Here is a 21,159-nt window from a genome sequence, read left to right as displayed (position 1 = left end):
TTCTACAAGAAAGCAACATCGAGAATGGAAGATAAAGCTTTGGGAACTTTACCGGAGCTTCGCACAGTGATACAAACAAAGGACATCCACGAGGACATCTGGCCAACCGAAAGCAAACCCGAGAAGGCGAACCAGAAATTCATCCCAATTCCAAGGATCGGCATGCCGAAAACTTCAACCGAGGACGCTTGAATCTAAGGGGGGAGACGTTACACCCGGACGGCGCCCACTTCCACCAACATAGGCTACCGCACCGCCCCTTACACCCAGGCGGCGCTCCTCGTCCATCAACATAAACAACCCGCACCGATCGTACAACCCAGGCGGTGCCACACATTCATCATCATAGGCATGCACCGCTTAGCAACAACCAACAGGTTGGATTTTGGCTGATCGACCGGCAGTGACACCGATCGATACGCAATCGTCAACGCAGCAGAATCGAAACGGAGACAACGTGACCGACGACGCACCAACGGACCGGATGGCAAACGCTGACGCTAGGTATACGAAGTGATAAAAAGGCTAGGGCACAGTGAAATGACTTTAGTTTTAAGTGTGAATTGTAGAATCTAGGTTTAGTGTTTTTGAATAAATGTTTTTTTTTATAAGTCTCGGCGAAGTCTCGCAAAGCTTGCATATAAATCCTATGACTTATACTTTAGAATTTTTTTTGGGGTCCTTAGTCCTAACCCAACCCCCCGCTTACATCACTCTTGAACCCCCCTTAAACTCTTCTCGCAGCTTTAATCACGTAAATCAACCTTTTCGACATTCCTAAGTACTGCAACTACTTTGAGCACAATATAATACAATTTAAGGACAAACGTCTTGATATCCCGCTTCAGCAGTGCATCAGAACTTCAGACGCACAAATCTCAAGAAGCAAGCTTCAAACAACAGTGCATTTTATTATTCTGTTCTTGCTCACTTGTAATAGGGTAAATGTACCAATAGTGGTGCTATTAGTAGCTCCTTTTAGTAAAATAATTGAATAAAATTGATAATACTGTGGCGTTTCGGTTTTATCACTAGTCGTTTTAATCACTACTCGCCCAAATTCACGGTTTTCTATTCGATTTTATCACGATTTCCGGTAAATTTCTTTTTGATCGTGTTAAAACCGAAAAACCACTGCACCACTAAATAAAAAGTCTGAAAACGTTAATCGGTAGTTTTTCACTTAAGGCGAAACTGGAAGCATTTCCTCATTTTTTTGGTTTTTGATTTTTTATAAAATAACGAAGCAATATTTTCAAAATCGGTTTTCGTGCACATGTAAAGTATGGATCAGGGTATCTCCTGATTTTTTTCCAGGTGGAAAATGTTTTTCGTTTTTGCAGAAACCATTTTTTTGTAAAATTTTGTTTAAAAATGGTTTCTACAAAAACTAAAAACATTTTCCATCTGAAAAAAAAAAAATTGGATTCTTGATCCATACTATACATGTGCACGAAAACCGATTTTGAAAATATTGCTTCGTTATTTTATAAAAAATCAAAAACCAAAAAGTGAGGAAATGGATCCAGTTTCGCCTTAAGCAACTAGGTTTCGATCAAAATTGCGTAGAAAATTTTAAGTTCGTTAAAACAAGCTAAAACTATGTGCATATCATAGTATATAGCTTTTGAAATACTTTATATACAAACAGTATGAAAATTGGATTCCACGTCTTCCTATCTCTGGCTGATACTTCGGCCTTATCGCGCGAATCTTTGTTTTGATTAGCCAGCAACGTGCTTGCTTATCGGCGTAAAACAAGAGACCTTTCGCTCACCTGAGTTTATACTGACACAACTCACCCAAGTAGCACCTGCAACTAAAATGGAAATGATCATCGTTGCAAACATGTTGCAACTGAGTTTTCATGAAACAAACAAAATTAAAACCTATTAAAATCCTGTTTTTAATGCCAAACTGAGGTGTAACAGTTTTATAACAACTAACAAAGTGAAAACAAACGTCATCATTAGTCGAAACTTGCGAAACCAATTTGTAACTGAAGTATAATATTATTGTTTCAACGAATCTTAGTTACAACCGTTTACAAACCAAATCAACCAAAACATTGATTCCGATTGTTATAAACATGTTGCACCTGGAACTTATTTAGAACATAACGAAAAATTTTGACAGGAGAGATAGAAGCTCCAAAATGTGCGGCAACATGTTTTTATGATCACGAAAAATATAAAATGCACTATAAAAATCCAAAATGTTTCAAAAATAACGAAATCATGTACAAATAGAATGCAACCTTTTCTTCATAAATTTATCGACATATTGCAAATTTTATAAAATTGAAGTGGTGAAATAGAAAAAAAATCTGATTGGAAGTATAATATTGACCCAATAAAAAAAATCTGCCTCATTTTCGCAGTACTGAAGGACTGGTACTTACCACTGGGAAGATTTGAATATATGGGGTTTTGAGAATTCCAACGTAACGTACAAAAATATTAGGAGTTTCCCACGAAAAAAATTACAATGGGTTTACATTTTTTACAAAAAAAACTTGAAACTTTCGGTACGTAATAAATGGACAGCCTCTTGCCGACGTAAATGGTAAGTATACGTCCAAGTGTCTGCTTTTTTGGTTATTTATGTCCTACACGGAAAATTTAAACTACCTTATTTTGGGTCCATTTTACCCTAAAATGAGTATATCAAATTGATTAGTTACAAAAAAATAGGTTGTTTTTCCTCTCTCCCCCACATATGTTCTCGTAAATAAACAAAGATGCATCTATCCAATGGGGGTCCTTGAGGCCAATAAGCCAATTTTGGGTAAATGTAGATTTACCCAAATTTGGGTTGAATGAAGGGTGTCTTGGGTTGAATTTACCTACTCTTGAGTATATTTTTAGTTGGAGGTAAAGGAAATTTACCTTGCGTGAGTTTAAAAGATTCACTCAAATGTTGACTTTTTGGGCCGAACTATAGGATTGCGTCAAAAGAATCCAATTTTTGGTAGTTTGGCGGTTCCGTGTACCACGTGCAGCATTATTGTACTTTTTCAATACGGATTCCCATAGACATGATTCAGCAAATAGTAACTTTCTAAATTTTAAAATTAATTTTCAGCATTTTATGGGTGCATTAAATAAGCTGCTGAAATGCACTCCGCCAAAGCAATATGGCGAGTTAACTTTTACCACAAATGCCTTAATTTTCACTCGCAAAATGATAGGTAGACTGAGGCGCGTTGAGAATACGGAGCTAGAATGCGTAACTTACCGATAAATCTGGAACGGCACACAAATTGACGTTCTCGGTCAGCCTTATTTCTGGTATATTTATGCACACAATTTATTATTCACATGAACGAAACTGTTGATGCATAATAACTGGCAGTGACGAATGTGGTGACTAGTTGATAGTTGTCGAATCGGTCACCATTTTTTAAGTCGACTATAAGTTGTATCTTGGTTATAATTCGATTGCGTATTAAAACCGTTTATATCTCGAATGGATGTTTTATATTGGCTCCACCTCTTGCGCTTTTTTGGTCACAATTTAGTCATTAATAAGACGATTGGTTCAAATGGCATAACCTTCAATATAGTTGCATACAAATTGCAGGAACTTATTAATGTCCAAGTGTGTTGCTTGGGCAGGTGCTGAGCTGAAGCGTGTGAGAGAAAATCAGAGCGAAATTATTTAGCAGAACCACACACTACTGACTGGGGCCAATGGGATGGTAAAGGTATTACGACGAGCTTTGCGTATCATTTTTATTCTTTTTCGCGATCGCATCGCAACGTCGTGTCTTGTCGCGGTTTTACACAAGCTGATCACTGCACCGACTGCGCGCTAAAGTCCACGAGTAGTTGGATTCGCGTACCTACCTGCGTTTTTTTTTTTGCGAGTGGTGTCTGTGGGTCAACTTTGTTGGTCCACAAGAACGAAGAATTGCCGAGAACTGCAGTTTCATTCCGACCGTGTTTGGGTTACGGTGTTGGTGTGACTCAGAGTTATTTTGGGTTGATGACAGCGTGTCGAATGTGAAAAGTGGATTAGAGTGGTCAAGTGGTTTATTGAATCAATAGAATAATTTGGATGATTTGAGAAGAAAGTGTGCGAAAAATACCGAACCCCAAAAGCATGTCGCGCCCGTCCATGTACCGATCTCAGAGTTTGCTTTCTCCGTTCGAAGGTATATCCTGGAGTCACAAGTTCGGATCGCTGAACCGAAGGAGAAAAAATGCGCCGATGGTTATCACCTCCTGTCCCCATATGGACGTTTTGGAATGGCTGAAGCGGATGGACCTGGAGGAATATCATGGTAAATACCTATAGAAGAGGATACGACAGAATGAAGCTTTTTGGAAATTCGTTTGAACAACAGCATTAACTTAAATCCTCGATGCAAAAAGTAATCAACATTTAAACCTTATTGCTTATTCTGTACCTCTATTGATAGTTTCTTTCTTCAAATTTCACAAAAACTCAAAAACACTAAAAAATCATTAAATTTTTCTTAAAATAGGGCTCGTTCAAATATTACGTAACACTAAAGGGGAGGGAGGGGGTCTAGCGCTGTGTTACGATTCAATTTCAAATTAATCCACACAAACGTTGTTTTTGGTCTAGAATTACTAAATTTCACGTTACGTAATATTTGAATGAATCCATACTTAAAATACAATTGGCATTTTTTTTTTAATATTTATCTCTATCAAATTTACATTTCAGCCAAATTCAAACACTTCAGTGGAGTGGAAGACTTCCTGTACGTCAGTGAGGCCGACATCAAAAAGCTCGGTGTGCGAAACAATGCTCATCGTGCCCGGATGATCAGCAGCCTCGTTGCACTGCGAGAAAAGCCAGCAACAGGTAAGTTTTGACCTTTTTATGGTTTCGTCAAGTGACTTCAGTACTCAATAGCTAAGGAGTAGAGAGAAATGAACTGATTTGATTGGATTAGCTCGACTTGAAAGTTAATTGGTTCTTGATTCCTTTCCGTTGCACTCGTTAAATTCAACCGAGATGGATAGTAAGGTATTCCATAATTTCCATCACCATCCAACTTTCTCGAGATGCTATCATCCCGATGCAAACAACAACGTAGTTTCGCAAATTTGGAGCTGGCTGCGTACGATAACGGCCGGCCACCAAACGTGATGGGTTTATGCACAGTTGAAGCGTAGTCACAAATCATTGATCGCACCGGTGTGATAACCAGATGGTACATGCTGGAGGTACTGTTGTAGAAGATGAATATCCCATGGTAGAGAGTGTGGTGTGTAATCATCGCTTTTACGTTTGGTGGTGTAGTCCAATTTGCAATCTGTCAAGAGGAACATATTCTGTTTTTGGGGCATGGTAATAAAAGCATTTCCATAAAAGTAGGGAAAAATATTGCTTCGTTCTGCCTACCATTCGCTACTTCTTTTTTATTTGAAGTTACTGAAGCTTCCTGGAAAGAGTGTAAATATATCACTACACATGACGTGAATATATTTATCGTTGCACAGATAACATGGGAAACGAATATAGCTTTCGGGGCAATAAAACATAGATTAGATAGGTATCGAATGGCAAAAGCCCTATTCACAGTTCTTAAGACCTTGAAAATGTTGCAGCTGTAGATAATCTAAATTTACTATTACAAATAACACAGCGTAACAAAAATTAACTTTTCGTCTGTCTCAAGAGCAAACTTATGTGTCTCTGACAGATTTTGGGCTGCTGAATCCGAATCCGGGCTCAGATTTGCTCTAGCACGTCACAAATTTGAGCTATACCTTAATTTATTGAGCAAAATATGCGATTTTGGGCTTTTTTGACTTTAAGTCATTAGACATGAAAATATATTTTTTAACCAATCTAAGGATAAATTGGTCAATTAACATCTAAATTAACGACTCATGCAAAATATTTCATTTTACCAAATCGAATTTGATAGTTTTAAGCGATTTATTTTAGCTACGATATTTCCCATACAAGTCACCCTCCGAAAATTGCATGCAAGTTTACATACTGACATAAAATGCTTAAAACTATCGAATTTGATTTAGTAAAACAAAATATTTTGCATGAGTCATTAATTTAGATGTTAATTGATCAATTTATCCTTTGATTGCTTAAAAACATTATTTTAATGCTTAATGGCTTGCAGTCAAAAAAGCCCAAAATCGCACATTTTACCGTATAAATTGAGGTATAGCTCAAAATTGTGACGTGCTGGAGCAAATCTGAGCCCGGATTCGGATTCAGCAGCTCAAAATCTGTCAGAGACACATAAGTTTGCTCTTGAGACAAAAAAATGTTGCGCTGTGTAATGAACATCTGGGCCTACTCGTTACATCGAAATTGGGACAGCATGGGGACAGAGCCTACAGCGCAGCATAGTATTTTATGAGCACTTCTACAGTTATGAACTGAGAGCATTTATTTCAGTCCTATAATGGTAGAATCAGAACTGGTTACTCAAGGTTTCCAAATTTCAGCGCCCCTTATTCTGGTACGCTTCCATAGAACTGACTTCAATATGGCACCTAATACGGAACAATTCCGGTTTTTTTTTTTTAATCACACAGCGTAACAAAAATTAACTTTTGGTGTGTCTCTAGAGCAAACTTTTGTGTCTCTAACAGATTTTGGGTAGCTGAATCCGAATCCGGGCTCAGATTTGCTCTAGTACGTCACAATTTTGAGCTATACCCCAATTTATAGGGTAAAATATGCGATTTTGTGCTTTTTTGACTGCAAGCCATTAAGCATGGAAATATTTTTTTAAGCAATCAAAAGGTAAATTGCTCAATTAACATCTAAACTAACGACTCATGCAAAACATTTTGTTTTTCCAAATCAAATTTAATAGTCTTAAGCGATTTATGTTAGGTACGATTTTTCCCATACAAGTCACCTTTCAGAAGTTGCATGCAAGTTTCGATACTAACATAAAATGCTTAAATCTTTCAAATTTGATTTGGTTGAATTAAATATTTTGCATGGGTCGTTAATTTAGATGTTGATTGAGCAATTTACCTTTTGATTGCTTTAAAAAAATATTTCCATACTTAATGGCTTGCAGTCAAAAAAGCACAAAATCGCATATTTTACCCTATAAATTGGGGTATAGCTCAAAATTGTGAAGTGTTAGAGCAAATCTGAGCCCGGATTCGGATTCAGCAGCCCAAAATCTGTCAGAGACACATAAGTTTGCTCTTGAGACAAAAAAATGTTGCGCTGTGTTATCGCGGATTCTTTCAGGAATTCCTTTTATTAGTTCATCAAGAATTCTTTTAAAGATTCCTCCGAGAGTTCTTCAACAATGTACTTTTTTAGAAGAGTCTCCACGATTACCTCCAAGGACACCGCCAGAAAATCCTATAGAGATTCTTTCAGGATTTATCAAATTTCATCCACAATTTTGTTGAAAGATTTTGTTTTACAAGATTTTGTAGAATGATTAGGTACAGCAAGAATTTCTCCAAAGATTCTTCCAATTATTCCTTTAGAATGCATTCCTGTCCATGTATTCCTTTGTAAATTTCTCCAGGGATTTCTCCAGAGATTTTTGCAGGAATTTCTCCTGGAGTTTGCCTTAGGTCTTCTTCAAGTGTCTTTTTTTATTTCTTCAAATGACGGAATTCCTCCAGGAGTTTTTATTTGGAAATTCTCTAAGATTTCTTCTGGAAATTTTTCAAGAATTTCTTCAACGGGTTATTTCAGAATCTCCTCTAGGAAGTTCCTTTAAAAATTCAAAAAAAATCTCTGCAGCTCTTTCTGAAATTATTGCTGTAATTTCCCAAGAGGTTCCTGCAGGTATTATTATTATTCGACTGAACTAAGATTATACCAGTATAATCTTAATTCGATTCTATAATTGCCCATTTCCACTTTAAATCAACCTCAAGTTTGCATGTAAAGTAATGATTGCTCTAAATACGCCGTATATCTGCATGCAATAAGGCTACTTGGGTTGGGTATTTATTTATTTATTTATTTTGCACCGTGGTTACTTGGGTTGGGTATTTATTTAGAAACGTCTCTAGAAGAGTTTTCAAGAGATTCTTCTAAATCTTTCTCCAGGAGGTTCTCTAGAAGTTCCTCCAGGGATTGCTGAGGATTCATTAAGACGTCTCTTAAGGTTTTTTTTTCGATTTTTTTCCGGTGATGCTTCAGGGACTTCTCCAAAGATTCTCTCAGTAATTCCTGCAAAAAATTGGGTGCCTGTACCAGTTATCGCACTATCTAAGAAGAACTATATTTACAAAAATAAGAAGAAAACCGTCCAATGTCATCGATATGTCAATTGATTGATTAGTTTTCATACTTTACAGGAAAATAATAGAAACGGGTCCAAAACTAGTTTAAGTATTTATTACGGCGTGTGCCAATGATAGGAACCCTGTACCAGTTATGGACACATTTGTTAATTAGGGCTCCACTTCGCACTATTTACATGCATTCCTTATGGGATTAGCCATAACTGGTACACTATGGCGAAATAGGGTGCAAGGAAGCCGAAAAATTAACCTTCGAGCAGTCGCGTCTTTGACTACCTGTAGCGACGCCACGCTCACGCTGTGTACCACATGCGTGCATTTTTCATGATGCGTGTACTCAGTACACGACGTGACCGCTCCCGGGTTAAGGAAATGATTTATTTCTATCGTAATTTGAGCAAATTGTTAAGTTTAAATGATTGCAATCATCTTCTGTGAACGTGATCTGTTGTTCACAAAATTTTTCTTATTGATTTGCATCATTAAAGGTTAAAAATCGACTATGGCAAATTTGAGGTACTACAGTCATAACTGGTACACTGAGCCTACTCTATTCTTCCATGAATATCTGCAAAGGGTTCCACAGTTTTTCCAAGAATTATTTCAGAGCTTCCTTCAAAGATGTAATTTTGTGGTGGTTCTCCAAAACATTCCCCAAGGAGTTTTTTTCGTTTCTGAAGGATTTCTTTCAGAAATTCTGTGTACTAAACGCTTCAGTTATTGTAAAAGAAATTATTTCATGAATTCCTCTAGAGATATCTCCGATTGTTTTTCCAAGGATCCCTCAGAACTTCATGCCATAAGTATCTATGTCTGGAATTTCTGCAGAGATTTTTGCAGACACTTTTCAGAGTTTGCTTCACATCACAACTAAAGATATCTCCAGAAATGTCTCCCGAAATTTCTTATGTGTTCTCCCAGCTATGAATTCTCCAGAGATAATTTCAGAAATTTATTCCCACGAATCCCGCACAAAATGTACCATAAGCTTTTTTATGCAATTCAGTATCATAATTTATATTTTATCTAACTCATTTTGGTATCATAATGGCCACTTTTTCCGAACTGGTTCATTAGGCAACTGAAATGAGTTGCATAATGAAAAATAGTTGAATAATGTTCATTATGCAACTCATTTGAGTTGCATTATGAACATTATGCAACTCAAATGAGTTGCATTATGAAAAAATCATTGCATAAAATTTTGTATGGAACTCGTTGCAAAACTCGCTTTTTTCAGCACTCTTCGTATTTATCCAACTCGGCAAGCCTCGTTGGATAAATGTACGACTCGTGCTGAAAAAATCAATTTTTTGCAACTCGTCACATAAATAACTATTTTTAGATATTCCTGCAGACCATTAAGAAATTTAAGAAATTCCTTCAGAGTTTCTCTCAAGGATTACTCTAATTATTTTTATGAGATTTCTGAAAGAACTTCTTAAAGATATCCTGGAAAATATCTTTTACAGTTCCAACAGGAGTCTATGAATGAATAACAAGATATAATTTTGACGGAACCACAGAATCCAGGAGTCTCTTAAGGAATGTTTGGAGATACCATAGGAATTTCCGAACAAAGCTCTTTATGAATTTCAAAGAAATCTTTGGACGATTTTCTAGAAAAGTCCATGAAAAAAATCTTTTGAAGAAAATCCTTTCTTGAAATTCCTAAATAATTCCCCAAAACTTCGAAGAAAACTCTAGAGATACTTTTGAAGGAATACCTGAAGGAATTTCAGAAAGAATCCGAATAGAAATTTCTGATAGAACCCCTGAGGGAGTTTCTGAAGAAATCTTCGGTAGAATCCCTGTGGAATCAAAGGAAGTACTCTTGCATGAATTCTAGAGGATGATCTGAAGAAATTCCATGGAAAGTCTTGAAAAAAAATCAGGAAAAACATCTTACGAACTTCTTGGATAAATTGGTCGTGGATCGTCGGAAAACCGTTTGCGGAATTTTAAGACAAAAAATATTGAAGAATTTTCAAAAAAAAAAAAATAACAATGAAATCTTTGTAGGATTTTCAGGATGTATTCCTGAAGCAATATGTGGCGGTATTTCCAAAGAAATAATAGATAGGGGAGACTTGATCCTGGGGAGACTTGTTCCCCCATATTTTCTCGGAATCAAAAACAGTTTTCTTCTAGCATATTTTTTCCAAAACGACATCTGGGCAGACGACAATGTTTTGGCTACAATTGGTTTTAATTGTGTGTTGCATTATTTTTAATGGCTGATGGTTTGTTTTCAGTCTTTCAGAAATCTTTTAGGCGAATCCGAAAAATCTCAATAACTTTGTGAAAATTGAACCAAATCGTGTTAAAATTTCAAAGCACATGGTATAAATAAAATGCTATCAAACGTATTTATCCAAATAAGGCTGTTACATTAATATTTCAATTAATGTAGCTTAGTGTATACAACAGTGACATGGGGAGACTTGATCCCTCGAGAATCACATACACATTATACATGTGAAAAATAAAATTCTATTTGGAAGCCTCTATTAACTCGGAATTCTAGTATATTCAATGATAGAACGTGTCAGATAATTATTATTTTAGTACAAATCATGAAAAGAGGGATCAAGTCTCCCCATTTTCAAAATACGGAATATCCTTAACAATTTAAGGAAATCTTATAATTTCAAATACACCGTATTCATCAAAAATACAAGAAAACTTGAATAGAAAATGAATAGGAAGCTTTTGGAGTTATTTTCCCTTTAAATTAACCATGTGCTCAAAATGGGATCAGTTGTGGCCCATTTTTGAAAAATACATCATAAGACATGCCTCCATAAAAACACTGTTTTGAAAACTTTAACAGTAATTTTAAGTCCTTCTGTTGTGTATAAACTTGCAATAGATGTTTACCTGCCATTCTGTACGAAAAATGGATCTAGTTTTGTGTTTTTTCTTAAAGTTACAGGCAAATTAAGAAAAAGGGATCAAGTCTCCCCAGTCTCCCCTAAGCTTCTGTAAAGATCCCAAGAAAAAAATCCAGAGAGATATTTTTAGTTATTCTTCGAGGAAATGCCGAATAAATTTGTAGAGAAAAAAAATCAAGCAATATCTGGAGGAAATCCTGAAGAAAACGCTATATGAACTCCTGTGAATATATCTGGAGGAATTTTTGCCCGAATCACTGAAAGCAATTGTGAAAAAAAATTTGCACGAATTCCCGGATTTTCTGGATGAATCCATGAAGAACTTCCTGTTCACATACCTGTAGGCATTTTCAATCAAATCCTTACAGCAATTCCTGATGAACTTCTTGAAGAAATACGTGCACAAGTTTTTAAGAGATCTCTGAAAAGGGATTGATAAGATTTACTGAAAAAGCAAAACAAGAATTTATGGAAGACTCTTTGAAAGAATTTCCGAAGGAATTTCTATACAATTTCTGAAGAATTCTCTAGACGAATCTCCAGAAGAATTTCTAAAGTAATTTCTGGCGGAGTTTCAGAAAAAAAAACCATGGAAATCTATTTAAAGAGATTCTTGTAGAAATTTCTGAGAAAAATCTTGAGAAAATATCTGGAGGAAGCGCTGGAGAAATTTCTTAAATAATCCCTGAAAAAAATATAGAAGAAACCACTGGAGGGGTTTCTGGAATAAACCTTTATAGATGGTCAGACCGACTTCCTGGAAGAATTTATGAAGCAACACATAGAGCAATTTTGGAAGAAATCCATAGATGAGTTCTTAAAGGAATCCTTGGACAAATTTATGGAGGAATCTCATAAAGAATTACTGAAGGAACCTCCACAGAAATCTTCAAAAAATCCCCGAAAGTTTTTGGTCGAATTCTTTTTTTTTTTGTTTTCTGGAGGAATCGCTGAACTAAAAAAATTTTCAAAAAGAATCCGCGAAAACCTTTCTGAAAGGAATTTCTGGGGGGATTTTCTAAAGGATTATATGAATAAAAATTTCAGAAGGCATCCAAGAAAGGCTTTATAAAAAAAAATCTCAAATTAATTTCTGGGATAATCTCTCAACCTTAAAAAAAAACAAAAGAAAAATTTGAATTTTCTTAGGTAAATCCTGAAGAAGAAATTTCTGAACTCATTCCCAGTAGAGTTTCATAAAAAAAATCTCAAGAAAATTTGTTTTAATGCTTTGAGGATTTTTTCAAAGAAATTATGGATGAATTTCTGAGATTATTTATGGACGGTTTTCAAAATAAATCTTGTGATTTTTTGAAGGAATGATTCATTAATGATTTTTCTACAAGAAGCGTTGATCAATTTGAATTAAGGAAACAAGGGGCGACCTTTGGAATTTTTTGTCTGAAAGTGTAACTTTTCCCATAGTAAATCCCAGGCAAACTTTGAACCGCTTGCGCTAAATTATAGTTTTACCGATTGCTCTGATATTTTGTTCAGTTCATATGGGACCTAAATGGGATCTAAAAAGTTGACTGGAGCAAGGATTTAGTTTTTCCATGCTAATGTGTACACTTTACGCATCGCAATTGAAATTTGTATGCGTTTATATGGAAAAAACTTGTTGTTTTAAAAAAGAATAAAATTATTTTGAAAGTTAACATCATCGGTTGTATGGTATAGGACCATTTTGAACAATTTTTAAGAAAAATACAAATAAGTATGATTTAGCATATCAAATCCCATACACACTTCAATCACGATGGGCAAACTTTTGGGCCAAATTCATGCCCAAATTGTACACAGTTGTTTGGGACTTCAAATTGCACCAAAAAAGTTTTGATCTGAATGAATCTGATCAACTATAAAATTTCCCATACAACGTTGGCCCACTCTAATGGGTAAATTTGGAATGAGGAAGATGTTTGTGGTCGAAAAATGGCAGCTTAACTATTCAAAATTGCGGCCCAAAATTCAAGATGGTGGCTGTTTTGAAGAGTTTTAGACTCTCAAACCATGCATGCATATGAGTACATATGATAATTGGGGTTCAAAAATGACGTGGGCTGTTAGAAAAGGTGCAAATTACATCTTCGTAGAACAAAAGACAATCTGAAATTGTTGAAAAAAAAAAACGATTTAAAAGCTACAAAAACAAAAAAAAATCTCCAGGATGTAAAGCAACAAAAGCCTCACAAATTTACTGAAATGTATTTTTGAAAACCTTAACCAGAAAATCATCCTTGGATTTCTCATTCTGACTTCCATTTTACTAATTTACAAATTATTGCTTATCAAAATGTAAGAAACCCCTATAAATCCGTTAGGTACACCTCACAAGATCTCTTATCACGTCACTGCGAATCTTTACACATTTCCCACCATACGGAAACTATTTCACTACGGCTCGCTGATAACCCCAGTCAGTATCTCCGCAGTTGGATCAGAACCACAGTCATTGCTGCAAAATCATCGTTCTTAAGTGCGAGTGCAATCACATTGATTATCGATTTCTGAATGCGATGCGGCGTAGCATCAAGAAGCAACAGCAATGCATCCTGAAAGCATTCTGCTGTGTGCCAACCCGAGGTAGCACAGGAGCGATAATGATATGAAATTACGAATTTGATTGAAAAGTGTTGATAATGAAATCATCATCTCCTGTCCTGTTCAATTTTCCCCACACGGTTTTATTTTTCTCCTGTTTTCTTTTCGTTTCAGCAAGTCTCAACCGATCCGAAACGTTGCAAAGATCCATGCGACACAGCTTGGCGGTGGAACCGAACAAAACTGGAAGCGCCGTCGTCGAACAGGAATCAGTGTAAGTTGAACGGTGTATTTCTACCACCGCTTTTAGTTGAATATACATTATGTCTTAAAGCTGGAGCTGGTGAGCTTTCACCAATATTGCATGCAATATTTTAATTTGAGATGCAAGCAAGTCCTTCAAGTATTGCAAGATTTACATTATACGTAACAAAAATGCCTAATTTTAAAACTGTAGTTTCCCTCGATGAAACATTTTCAAATTTTCAGAATAGCTAGAATAGCATATCTTTCGAATGCCGGGTGCCATTTGGGTGGACATTTTTTTTTTGTTAATAACAGTTTTTGGCACACCGTGATTAAATAAATTTTATTACAAAATTTCGAAATAATAAAAGGCTACTCTAATTTATAAAGCTCTAAATCAATGTGTATTGATGTATTAATACGAGCGTTGTTACTTCAAAGTTGTTGAAGACACTTATTTCTACAAATGGTTTTGACTTTCCGGCCGAATATACAATTAACACATTCCAGATCAGGAATTTCCTACATTGAATATGGAAACGATTACCCCAGCAGATAATTTATTATCCTGGGATGGAACTGATACACCTTAAGCTAGGTGCAATTTGAAATCCGAGTAGAAGTGCTCACAAATCAGCCGCATGCTTGAAGGAGAACACATTACAAAGCGAAGATTCTCTTATATGTACATTGTACATACCTGAATAAGGGTTTCCTTCTCTTTTGTTGGTATTGATATGCTTTCATCTAATAGAATGTAATGGTTTCAAGATGAGAAGGAATTTAATAGAGGGGTGATAGGTTTCCCTAGTTTCTTTATGGGCTTTTTAGTAGGGTATCGCGCCACTTGGGCGGTGGCTTTTATATTCGTCTGTTTTCCACTATAATTCAGTCAATTTTGAACCAATTGACTTGAAATGTTGTACACGGGTAGATACTATACCTATCTCACTGCATTCCAAAAAGTGTGTCAATTGGTTCAAAATTGATTGGTGGAAAACAGACGAATATAGAAACCGCCGCCCAAGTGGCGCGATTCCCTATTGAATATGCTGGTGTACTGCTTCGTTAGTGATTACCAACATAGTGATAAATATTACTCGATTGATTGATAGAAGTCATCCATTTATAAGGATTCAAAGACTATCACGCATTGTAACTGTACAAGAAAACAAGAAGACAAGAAGACAAGAAGACAAGAAGACAAGAAGACAAGAAGACAAGAAGACAAGAAGACAAGAAAACAAGAAGACAAGAAGACAAGAAGACAAGAAGACAAGAAGACAAGAAGACAAGAAGACAAGAAGACAAGAAGACAAGAAGACAAGAAGACAAGAAGACAAGAAGACAAGAAGACAAGAAGACAAGAAGACAAGAAGACAAGAAGACAAGAAGACAAGAAGACAAGAAGACAAGAAGACAAGAAGACAAGAAGACAAGAAGACAAGAAGACAAGAAGACAAGAAGACAAGAAGACAAGAAGACAAGAAGACAAGAAGACAAGAAGACAAGAAGACAAGAAGACAAGAAGACAAGAAGACAAGAAGACAAGAAGACAAGAAGACAAGAAGACAAGAAGACAAGAAGACAAGAAGACAAGAAGACAAGAAGACAAGAAGACAAGAAGACAAGAAGACAAGAAGACAAGAAGACAAGAAGACAAGAAGACAAGAAGACAAGAAGACAAGAAGACAAGAAGACAAGAAGACAAGAAGACAAGAAGACAAGAAGACAAGAAGACAAGAAGACAAGAAGACAAGAAGACAAGAAGACAAGAAGACAAGAAGACAAGAAGACAAGAAGACAAGAAGACAAGAAGACAAGAAGACAAGAAGACAAGAAGACAAGAAGACAAGAAGACAAGAAGACAAGAAGACAAGAAGACAAGAAGACAAGAAGACAAGAAGACAAGAAGACAAGAAGACAAGAAGACAAGAAGACAAGAAGACAAGAAGACAAGAAGACAAGAAGACAAGAAGACAAGAAGACAAGAAGACAAGAAGACAAGAAGACAAGAAGACAAGAAGACAAGAAGACAAGAAGACAAGAAGACAAGAAGACAAGAAGACAAGAAGACAAGAAGACAAGAAGACAAGAAGACAAGAAGACAAGAAGACAAGAAGACAAGAAGACAAGAAGACAAGAAGACAAGAAGACAAGAAGACAAGAAGACAAGAAGACAAGAAGACAAGAAGACAAGAAGACAAGAAGACAAGAAGACAAGAAGACAAGAAGACAAGAAGACAAGAAGACAAGAAGACAAGAAGACAAGAAGACAAGAAGACAAGAAGACAAGAAGACAAGAAGACAAGAAGACAAGAAGACAAGAAGACAAGAAGACAAGAAGACAAGAAGACAAGAAGACAAGAAGACAAGAAGACAAGAAGACAAGAAGACAAGAAGACAAGAAGACAAGAAGACAAGAAGACAAGAAGACAAGAAGACAAGAAGACAAGAAGACAAGAAGACAAGAAGACAAGAAGACAAGAAGACAAGAAGACAAGAAGACAAGAAGACAAGAAGACAAGAAGACAAGAAGACAAGAAGACAAGAAGACAAGAAGACAAGAAGACAAGAAGACAAGAAGACAAGAAGACAAGAAGACAAGAAGACAAGAAGACAAGAAGACAAGAAGACAAGAAGACAAGAAGACAAGAAGACAAGAAGACAAGAAGACAAGAAGACAAGAAGACAAGAAGACAAGAAGACAAGAAGACAAGAAGACAAGAAGACAAGAAGACAAGAAGACAAGAAGACAAGAAGACAAGAAGACAAGAAGACAAGAAGACAAGAAGACAAGAAGACAAGAAGACAAGAAGACAAGAAGACAAGAAGACAAGAAGACAAGAAGACAAGAAGACAAGAAGACAAGAAGACAAGAAGACAAGAAGACAAGAAGACAAGAAGACAAGAAGACAAGAAGACAAGAAGACAAGAAGACAAGAAGACAAGAAGACAAGAAGACAAGAAGACAAGAAGACAAGAAGACAAGAAGACAAGAAGACAAGAAGACAAGAAGACAAGAAGACAAGAAGACAAGAAGACAAGAAGACAAGAAGACAAGAAGACAAGAAGACAAGAAGACAAGAAGACAAGAAGACAAGAAGACAAGAAGACAAGAAGACAAGAAGACAAGAAGACAAGAAGACAAGAAGACAAGAAGACAAGAAGACAAGAAGACAAGAAGACAAGAAGACAAGAAGACAAGAAGACAAGAAGACAAGAAGACAAGAAGAAAAGAAGACAAGAAGACAAGAAGAAAAGAAGACAAGAAGACAAGAAGACAAGAAGACAAGAAGACAAGAAGACAAGAAGACAAGAAGACAAGAAGACAAGAAGACAAGAAGACAAGAAGACAAGAAGACAAGAAGACAAGAAGACAAGAAGACAAGAAGACAAGAAGACAAGAAGACAAGAAGACAAGAAGACAAGAAGACAAGAAGACAAGAAGACAAGAAGACAAGAAGACAAGAAGACAAGAAGACAAGAAGACAAGAAGACAAGAAGACAAGAAGACAAGAAGACAAGAAGACAAGAAGACAAGAAGACAAGAAGACAAGAAGACAAGAAGACAAGAAGACAAGAAGACAAGAAGACAAGAAGACAAGAAGACAAGAAGACAAGAAGACAAGAAGACAAGAAGACAAGAAGACAAGAAGACAAGAAGACAAGAAGACAAGAAGACAAGAAGACAAGAAGACAAGAAGACAAGAAGACAAGAAGACAAGAAGACAAGAAGACAAGAAGACAAGAAGACAAGAAGACAAGAAGACAAGAAGACAAGAAGACAAGAAGACAAGAAGACAAGAAGACAAGAAGACAAGAAGACAAGAAGACAAGAAGACAAGAAGACAAGAAGACAAGAAGACAAGAAGACAAGAAGACAAGAAGACAAGAAGACAAGAAGACAAGAAGACAAGAAGACAAGAAGACAAGAAGACAAGAAGACAAGAAGACAAGAAGACAAGAAGACAAGAAGACAAGAAGACAAGAAGACAAGAAGACAAGAAGACAAGAAGACAAGAAGACAAGAAGACAAGAAGACAAGAAGACAAGAAGACAAGAAGACAAGAAGACAAGAAGACAAGAAGACAAGAAGACAAGAAGACAAGAAGACAAGAAGACAAGAAGACAAGAAGACAAGAAGACAAGAAGACAAGAAGACAAGAAGACAAGAAGACAAGAAGACAAGAAGACAAGAAGACAAGAAGACAAGAAGACAAGAAGACAAGAAGACAAGAAGACAAGAAGACAAGAAGACAAGAAGACAAGAAGACAAGAAGACAAGAAGACAAGAAGACAAGAAGACAAGAAGACAAGAAGACAAGAAGACAAGAAGACAAGAAGACAAGAAGACAAGAAGACAAGAAGACAAGAAGACAAGAAGACAAGAAGACAAGAAGACAAGAAGACAAGAAGACAAGAAGACAAGAAGACAAGAAGACAAGAAGACAAGAAGACAAGAAGACAAGAAGACAAGAAGACAAGAAGACAAGAAGACAAGAAGACAAGAAGACAAGAAGACAAGAAGACAAGAAGACAAGAAGACAAGAAGACAAGAAGACAAGAAGACAAGAAGACAAGAAGACAAGAAGACAAGAAGACAAGAAGACAAGAAGACAAGAAGACAAGAAGACAAGAAGACAAGAAGACAAGAAGACAAGAAGACAAGAAGACAAGAAGACAAGAAGACAAGAAGACAAGAAGACAAGAAGACAAGAAGACAAGAAGACAAGAAGACAAGAAGACAAGAAGACAAGAAGACAAGAAGACAAGAAGACAAGAAGACAAGAAGACAAGAAGACAAGAAGACAAGAAGACAAGAAGACAAGAAGACAAGAAGACAAGAAGACAAGAAGACAAGAAGACAAGAAGACAAGAAGACAAGAAGACAAGAAGACAAGAAGGCAAGAAGACAAGAAGACAAGAAGACAAGAAGACAAGAAGACAAGAAGACAAGAAGACAAGAAGACAAGAAGACAAGAAGACAAGAAGACAAGAAGACAAGAAGACAAGAAGACAAGAAGACAAGAAGACAAGAAGACAAGAAGACAAGAAGACAAGAAGACAAGAAGACAAGAAGACAAGAAGACAAGAAGACAAGAAGACAAGAAGACAAGAAGACAAGAAAACAAGAAGACAAGAAGACAAGAAGACAAGAAGACAAGAAGACAAGAAGACAAGAAGACAAGAAGACAAGAAGACAAGAAGACAAGAAGACAAGAAGACAAGAAGACAAGAAGACAAGAAGACAAGAAGACAAGAAGACAAGAAGACAAGAAGACAAGAAGACAAGAAGACAAGAAGACAAGAAGACAAGAAGACAAGAAGACAAGAAGACAAGAAGACAAGAAGACAAGAAGACAAGAAGACAAGAAGACAAGAAGACAAGAAGACAAGAAGACAAGAAGACAAGAAGACAAGAAGACAAGAAGACAAGAAGACAAGAAGACAAGAAGACAAGAAGACAAGAAGACAAGAAGACAAGAAGACAAGAAGACAAGAAGACAAGAAGACAAGAAGACAAGAAGACAAGAAGACAAGAAGACAAGAAGACAAGAAGACAAGAAGACAAGAAGACAAGAAGACAAGAAGACAAGAAGACAAGAAGACAAGAAGACAAGAAGACAATTGAATCACAATATAATTATAAGATCTATCTCTCCCTTGTGGTTTTTATGTTCACCAAATGTAATCCTTATTTATTTCTTGAAATTAATCCTTATCCTTTCATAAGAATTCATAAATCGTAAGCCTTCGCCCTCAACAAATCATCCTACTCGTACTCGCTTTCTATGCTCCTTTCACTGCGCACCCTTCACCACAAAAAACTGTGTACCTCTTCCATCCCTCACAATACATCTTCTAGCTGGGATACCACCGCCGGCAGTCAGAGGTACGTAGGTACCGTCGTCCCTGTTGCTGCTGTCTGATCTTGAATGAACCGCATACATTTCAGCCTTTCTGCCTTGCACCCCAAAAAGCATAAGTCTTGCTGTTGTTACCTTCCCCCTCCGGAGCGAGCGTCCGTCCCTCGTCATCGTCCTGGAACAATGATGCTTTTACCATTCATCCTCCTCACGCAACCCACCGAATTGCGCTGCTGCTGCTGCTGCTTTGCACCACACAGTAGTGAGAGGGCGCGCGGACACTTGAGAATTCGTCCATCAAGAGTGGATCGTTCTGTTAGATGTAAGGGGATGCGATATTGACTATCTACGCAAACAAGTTGACAACTGATTAAAATCACATTTTCAAAAAAAAAAAAAAATGATCACATCATTTTCATTATGCCTAAAAATTGTAACAATTTGTCAAGACTGGAAATTTTCGACAATTTTTTAGCAATATGCAAATTCAAATACTTCCCTTTTATTTCAATAATACTTGGCTGGCTTATGGGTAAAACATCGTAGACGAGTATCTAAGCAAATATTGAGTTCTTTATTATATAACCCGTAGGATCAATAGTAGGAGTCTCCAGTTAGTTTAGTGGTTAAGGCTATGGATCACCAATCCAGAGACGGCGGGTTCGATTCCCGTTTCGGTCGCAAAAATTTGCTCGACTCCCTGGGCATAGTGTATAATTCTACTTGCCTCACAATATACAAATTGCAATGGCAGGCAAAGAAAGCGCTTCAATTAATAACTGTGGAACTGTGTCTGGTCCCTTTGACGATTTGTTTTTTTCGATGTTTTGGCATTCGACATAAAAGTTTGAGTAAAAACTCAATGGTCATAAAAATTAAAACAGTTTACATAGCATATAATAATGACGAAACAAATGAAAAAAAAAATATGATGAACTGTACAGGTCTGGTATTTTTTACGCTGCTGCGATAATGAAAACTCTTTCCATTTTTTTTGTCATGCTCTTATTTTTGCATGATTCGTCGAAAAATGGTGAGATTTTGTACGTGGTTTTTGGGATTTGGAACTGAGTTCACGAATTAGCGCGGTACGTATCCCATGCGTAAAAAAAACTCAACTGTAATTGAATAATCGGAACGAATGTACTGTTTCCTCCCGGAATGGATATGGTAATGAGAAAAACTTTAAAAACAATTATGCAAGCATGGGAAACGCTCACTCAAAAATTGTGCTTCTTCCACTCCATTCACACTCAATTAAAAGCGACGAGTTCATATCTCCATCAGTCAATTCACTTGACTCAAGTGTGTTTTGCATGCATTGCGTGCTTTGTTTCTTTGCCAAGCGAAGCTAGGAACAATACTGTC

General features: G+C 36.5%; 1 protein-coding gene across 10 annotated transcripts in view; it reads left to right on the top strand.

Moving 5' to 3' along the window:
• The window catches only part of LOC109420651 (breast cancer anti-estrogen resistance protein 3 homolog), a 161,617-nt gene that overhangs the window by 39,738 nt on the left and 100,720 nt on the right, over window positions 1–21,159 (top strand). For 5 of the 10 annotated variants that reach the window (XM_029852958.2, XM_029852955.2, XM_029852957.2 and 2 more), the window contains exons 3-5: window positions 4,157–4,285; window positions 4,696–4,836; window positions 13,850–13,949. In XM_029852958.2, the coding sequence (XP_029708818.1) occupies window positions 4,157–4,285; window positions 4,696–4,836; window positions 13,850–13,949 (370 nt within the window). Of the gene's footprint in view, window positions 1–3,729; window positions 4,286–4,695; window positions 4,837–13,555; window positions 13,718–13,849; window positions 13,950–21,159 lie in introns of those variants that run through there. The other 5 variants (XM_029852952.2, XM_029852953.2, XM_029852951.2 and 2 more) reach the window with 2 other exon arrangements.

This window comes from Aedes albopictus, chromosome 2 (genome assembly GCF_035046485.1).
Source record: "Aedes albopictus strain Foshan chromosome 2, AalbF5, whole genome shotgun sequence".
NCBI classification, from domain to species: Eukaryota; Metazoa; Arthropoda; class Insecta; order Diptera; family Culicidae; genus Aedes; species Aedes albopictus.
This window is presented reverse-complemented; position numbering and strand designations above follow the sequence as displayed.